We start from the raw sequence: 6278 nt of genomic DNA on the forward strand, positions 1-6278 counted from the left end.
TTTCTATGTATCGAAAGAACTGAATTTCCATTTTATTACCATAAAAAACTATTTATTTATTTTATACGTTTAATGTATGCACTTGTGAACTATATATCCACATTCAATGGAGCCCTAATTCTGACTTCGCTGTATTATATTTTGAAATTACTATAAAAACATGTCCGAAATGTCAAACAAATAATAAATGAACTTGATAAAATAGTCATGATTTGAACTGACAATTAGTAAATATTTCTGGCTCTCCATTTGAATTTGGACTTAATTGCCTTATTTAGAGGCGCTTAGGTGGCAAGCTGAACGTTGCAACGCAATCTAAAATAGCTTTAACCGCAACCTAAGCATCAAGACCCGCTATTTTTTTTCTAATATGCTAAAAAGAGAGAATTTTGCACATTAGTCAGAGTTTGACTGATGGCCTCAGTACAACTTTTCTTTGGATAATTTTCCCGTCGGATTCATAATAAAAAAAACAAACAAAATGGAACATTACTTTTTAGTTTTTGGGATAAATATATTAATATTAATAGCGCAGTTTTTAGTTTTTTACTTGGAGGGCAGAAACAGAGCTTCATATAATTTATGCGCTGCATGAAGTCAAAACTACTCTGTCAATATTTTATTTACACAAAATTTGCTCTAATTCATGTGCGCAGTTAGAGAGGAAAATTAGAAAAGTAAAGGGGTTTTGAAGAGAGAAAACCATAAAGGCGATTAGATTAGAAGAGGTATATTAGACTTCTCTCTCCTTTCCCGTCTTCTTCTCCAATGACGCTTGTACAACGACCTCTCCAATTTTAGATGCATCAACAACACCACCACCACCATCCCACCTTCTCCCGACCGGACCACCACTACCTCCGGACCAACCCCCAACACACCCCCATCGGACTGGACGACTCTCCTTCCTCCTCTTCTCCCCTCCATTCCACTCACATCCACCCCCCTCCATTCATCCGTATCGACATTCCTTCAGACCCAAACCCTAACCCTAATTCTGGTCCTGCTACCCATGGCCATGGCGCTCTCCTTTCCACCCCGCACAAGAGACCGTTCGTGACATCTTCTCCTTCATCAACCCCTTCTTCTTCCTCTTCTCGCCCCTTACCTTTCTCACCTCCTCTCTCCCACAACCGCCGCCGTGTTGGACTCTCTCTCAGGCGGCTCCCATGCTCCTCAGCCCTGGCCCTGCGCCGACTCCTCCGCCGTCTCCACTTCCGCCTCAGGATCCTCCTCCTCCTATCGTTCCCTTCCTTATACCTCTTCCTGTCCGCCACCTCTTACTCTTCCACACGATCCTTCCTCTTTGATTTCCTTTCCGCTGCCGCCTTCTCGACTGCTCTGCTTCTACTCTTACTCCTCTTCTCCATCCATCCCTGTCCCTTACGATCCTTCAAATCCCTATTCCCACACGGATCCGGACCAAGGGTCTTCTGGTCAATTGGATCTTCCACCGGTTCAAACCCGAACCCAGCCCGACGCAAGCGCAGCAAATCAGGTTTCTTTGTACAAGTATACAGCAATGGAGATGTGTTTGAAGGGGAATTTCAACGAGGGAAGCTGTCAGGAAGTGGGGTCTATTACTACTACATGAGTGGGAGGTATGAAGGGGATTGGGTTGATGAGAAGTATGATGGGTATGGGGTTGAGACGTGGGTGCGGGGGAGTCGCTACCGGGGACAGTTTAGGCAGGGTTTGAGACATGGGTATGGCGTGTACCGGTTTTACACAGGGGATGTGTATTCTGGTGAGTGGCATAATGGGCAGAGTCATGGGTACGGCATGCATACCTGTGAGGATGGAAGCCGGTATGTGGGAGAGTTCAAGTGGGGGGTCAAGCATGGTCTGGGGCATTACCATTTCAGGTAAAGAATGAACTTAATCTTTTATTTAATCTGACAATTCTAGTTAATTTATTTAGTCTGTTTGAAGCAGTTCTGCGCTTCATGGTCTGGGGCAATCGAGTGAATTGTACCTGTACCATATTAAGCAGATAATTATCAAGATTAACATTTATAGCTCATCAAAATAAAAGTGTTTTGGTCCCAATTATAAATTTCTCTGTGACAAAACAAAGAATAATTAGATAATGGACTCGCTTGGGGACTAAAATTGGCCTGGGTGACATCATAACTGCTTTCAAGAGTTACATTTTGCTAATGTGACGTTTGCTTCGTCCAGTTCCGGTATGTCATGGTTAACATTTAGTGGGGTGAATTGCACAATAGTTGATTGTTATATATTCTGTTCTGCTGTTTAGTTGCATAACCGAGTCTTTTTTAAGGTATACTGGGGCATTACCGTGCTCAAGCTAGCTTCAAGTCAACATGTGACATGATAGCATATCTAAAGGACTATAAGTAAATTATTGACTTCTTGGGACTATTGTCTTTTGAAGGAATGGGGACATGTATGCTGGAGAGTACTTTGCTGACAAGATGCACGGTTTTGGGGTGTATAATTTTGCAAACGGACACCGCTATGAAGGTTCATGGCACGAGGGAAAAAGACAGGGGTTAGGCATGTATTCTTTCAGAAATGGAGAGACGCAGTCTGGTCATTGGCAGAATGGAGTACTCAATACGTTAAGCACCCAAAGCCTTGTGCCAGCATCTCCTGTTGCAGTTAACCACTCCAAAGTTCTTAATTCAGTCCAGGTATATGTTTGTTCTCTTTTGTGTGTGGTGATTAGTGTCAGTGTTTCGGTGGGTGGGTGGGTGTAGCAGTTGGCAAACATGGTTGTAAGAAGTGATGGTGTGCCCCAATATCTTACTTCTTTAACGAGTATTCTTACTATCCCTGCCCTTTTATGAGAAGGGTAGAGCTAAAGATTTTGCTTCAGGAAGAGTAGCACCTCAGTGGAGCACCTGCTGTGGTTGATCGCTATTAATACATTATGCAGTTAGGTGGTTTTCTATTTTCTTGTCTTGTCTTTGTTTGAACCTAAACTCGTGCGTGCATCTTCATAACAAGGAATTATTTCATTCCCATATAAAATATTGGAAGCACCGGTATACCCTATTTTGCAGCATTCCTCAAATGATACCCACAATGTTCCTTGGCGTCCTTTTGCAATCTTTGAGAAACAGTGATTGGATGGAAAGTTTTGGATTTGTTGAATCAGAGAAGGTATTGAATATGTTTTAATAAAAAATGTCATACTTTTCAGGAAGCTAGGAGAGCTGCACAGAAGGCATATGATGTCACAAGAGTAGACAGTAAGGTCAACAGTGCCGTTGTGGCTGCCAACAAATCAGCTAATGCGGCTCGAGTTGCAGCTGTCAAGGCCGTTCAGGGTTCCAAAATGAACACATTATGATCTACTTTCTGGTAGCTTCAGCTCAAATTCAAGCAAAGATAAGATAACTGTAAGATCGGTAGAGCAGGTAAGGATAATTCTTCTGATTACTTCACCTTTGCCTACTAATATAAAGCATGTATAGTTATTATCTTGAGATACTTTCAGTTATCAAAGATAACTGACACACATGCACCTTGTACACCCCATCCGCTAGTTTTTCATTTTTGTTGTGGTTATTGGGTAGTACCATGTGAATACGTTTGTCCACTGGCCGAGCTTTTGCTTTGGTTCCTTGTATAGGGGATTTGTCTTAAACGCTGGTGATGGTAATGTTTCAGGAGGGGTTGGTACCTCTGCTACGCTTTGCTGATAGTTGCTTTGTAATCAGGTGTAGTAATTTGTGGAATATAAGAAATGGTGGTAGCTCGCTTCTGATTTGCTTATTTTCACATGCTTGTTAGTGGTAATTTTTGCTTGATGAAAACAAAAAAGGGTCCCAGATTCCTACAAACATCGCATATCCAGCAGCTACGAACTTACATAATGAAAAGAGTTCCTTTGCGAGCTGATATCAACATTTACTGTTAACTTCACCTTTATCATCTTTAGGATTCAATTTAGAAGATTTATGATTTGATTTTAATAGCTTAACACCTTATTTAATAGGTTCTTGATGTAGGGTTGAACAGGAAAATTAATCACCAAGGGGTCAAAATCAGATAAATTAATATCGAGTTTTGAACTGGTTCTGAACAAACCAAATAATGTACTTATTTTATGATCAAGTTTAACGGACTTGTGATATAAATAAATGACTTAATGGTTCAGTTTATTTGAATAAATTATTATGAATTGGTTCAGTTGAATGGTAACAATGATTGATTGATTGGTAACAAACTAGTGTCTGAATATTAAGCTGCGCAAGGAAATATCAGGAGAACAAAACAGGAAACGAGAAATGTTTCGTTTTTGTTGCTTTTATCTGTAAAAAGAAATAAGAGAAAAGACAACTTTAGTCTATTCCATATCAACCCATCTCTGCAGATAAAAGATTGCAACGTCTTTGATTCTATTTTAGGAGGGATCCGTGGTGAGTGAAAATATCCAACGTGAACAACTTCTTACTGTTTTATTTTTTTAAAATTTTTATTTTCTACAAAATTTAACTCAAATTCTTGTAACTGTACGTTTGTAAAAGAACTGATGTAGATCACAAACTATCATTTTATTTATTTTGTTGCTTGAAGTTTTAGAACTTATGTTATAGAATTTTTTTAAAAAGTTGAAGACATTTCTCTTGACGCGACATGCTGTCAGGTGTTGGACATTGTTTTGCATAATGCAGTATTTACAAATTATTTATTCGGATTATTCTCAATTGCAGAGTCATAGTGTAGAGTTGAAGATAGCAAACAAATATCATGTGTCAGGCCGAACTGTTAGAATTTGACTTTAAAATGTTGTGCTAGAAATTTTTGTTGCTTAGAGACCATAATAATTTATGCAAAGGAAAAGAGTACACGTCTGAATTACTTGTCTAAGATGTTAATTACAATTTTTTTTTTGTGTAAGTATTTATTTAAAATATATATATATATATATTTTTTAAAACTTGGTAGTAGCTACCAATTTATTTAAAATATTAGCACAAGCAAATTTATTTTGAATTGGTAAATTAATATAATATTTTATATACTACAGAACACGAATAAAAGCGCATTAACCCTTTTCATCTCAGGTTGCTACAGGTGCATTTGGATGAATCATGGGTGTTAGCAGCTAACTTATGAGTTAGGAATAGTCGTTAACCTAATATTTAGTTGGAATAACGGAATAGCCGCTAACTCAAGAGAAAGAGAGAGCATACGTAATATGTTCTGTGTAAAAAATTATAGATTTAAAATTTGAATGAAAAAATTTATTGTGAATAATGAAATAATTGGGTGGCTTAACCCATGTTTTCCTCTTGTTTTAATGTAGAATTGACTCCTAGGTGATATAATTTGCAAAGGGGAAGACTAATATCTGCTATCATTATTCTGATGACATCAAACTATGATATGTGATCTGTATAATCCAATTTGAGTCGAATGTGCACGACACAAATCACAATGTGACCTTTTAGGATGGGGAGGAACTTTTGGATTCGTATTAGCTTCGAATCAGACGCTTGAAATCGCGTGCCATTGTTATAGCAGCAAATAAACTATAGTAGCGAATGTGGATTTCTCTCTTTATTTAAACAATAATGATTTAATACACCTCCCCTGCCAACAATTGACTTTATTTAGTCGAAATTCAGAATAACATCATCATTTTTGGCAGCTGCTGCTGCCGGGTTTTCAAAAAAAAAAAACATCATTTTTGGCCAAACAGAAGTTGATGTATTAGCTGCAAGTAGAGAAGGAAATTAGTTACAGTGTAATCAGTCACATGACGAACGTCACATCACGTCACGTGTGTCAATTATGTGACGTGACCGCATTTGAGCGAAAATTACACGTCATGTCACATCATGCGAATGAGTCACACTATCTGGTCACATCACGTCACGTTACAGTATAAAACGTAGATTATCTAACTTTTTATATACGTATAGTGTAGGCTCAATAATACTGGTACTCATGTAGTACTGGTTTTTATTTTTCTCTAATTTAGTCTAATGAATATTTGTAAATTGAATTTTTAAAGTAATGTTAGATGTCCAACTGTCTTTCTTCAAAAAAAATATTGCAATATTATTTACTTATTTTTTCTTATTTTTTTTTCTGAATTTTCAACAATTAAAATTAAAAAATATAAAAAAAGTTTGACGTGACTAATTTACGTCACGTCACGTATGGTCACGCCGTGACTACATGTGATGTAACCATCCATCACTATTTTGGTCACATCACGTCATGTCACATGAAAAAAAAGTTAATCACATCATGTCACATCACATGAACAAATCACAGCGTGTCACGTATTTCCTTCT

General features: G+C 37.8%; 1 protein-coding gene across 1 annotated transcript; it reads left to right on the forward strand.

Moving 5' to 3' along the window:
- Positions 1-650: 650 nt before the first annotated feature.
- LOC144551703 (Histone H3 K4-specific methyltransferase SET7/9 family protein) lies at positions 651-3744 on the forward strand. The gene is made up of 3 exons (XM_078299775.1): positions 651-1865; positions 2399-2657; positions 3170-3744. Exons 1-3 carry the CDS (start codon positions 802-804, stop codon positions 3317-3319), a joined length of 1473 nt encoding a protein of 490 aa, XP_078155901.1. The 5' UTR covers positions 651-801; the 3' UTR covers positions 3320-3744.
- Positions 3745-6278: the final 2534 nt, after the last annotated feature.

Source organism: Carex rostrata, chromosome 3 (genome assembly GCF_964058835.1).
Source record: "Carex rostrata chromosome 3, lpCarRost1.2, whole genome shotgun sequence".
Lineage (NCBI taxonomy): Eukaryota > Viridiplantae > Streptophyta > Magnoliopsida > Poales > Cyperaceae > Carex > Carex rostrata.

Coding starts and splice junctions, on each gene's coding strand:
- LOC144551703 (XM_078299775.1), top strand. CDS start 802: ATGCATCAACAACACCACCACCACCATCCCACCTTCTCCCGACCGGAC. Junction 1,866..2,398: donor CTGGGGCATTACCATTTCAG/GTAAAGAATGAA, acceptor TGTCTTTTGAAG/GAATGGGGACATGTATGCTG. Junction 2,658..3,169: donor AAGTTCTTAATTCAGTCCAG/GTATATGTTTGT, acceptor CATACTTTTCAG/GAAGCTAGGAGAGCTGCACA.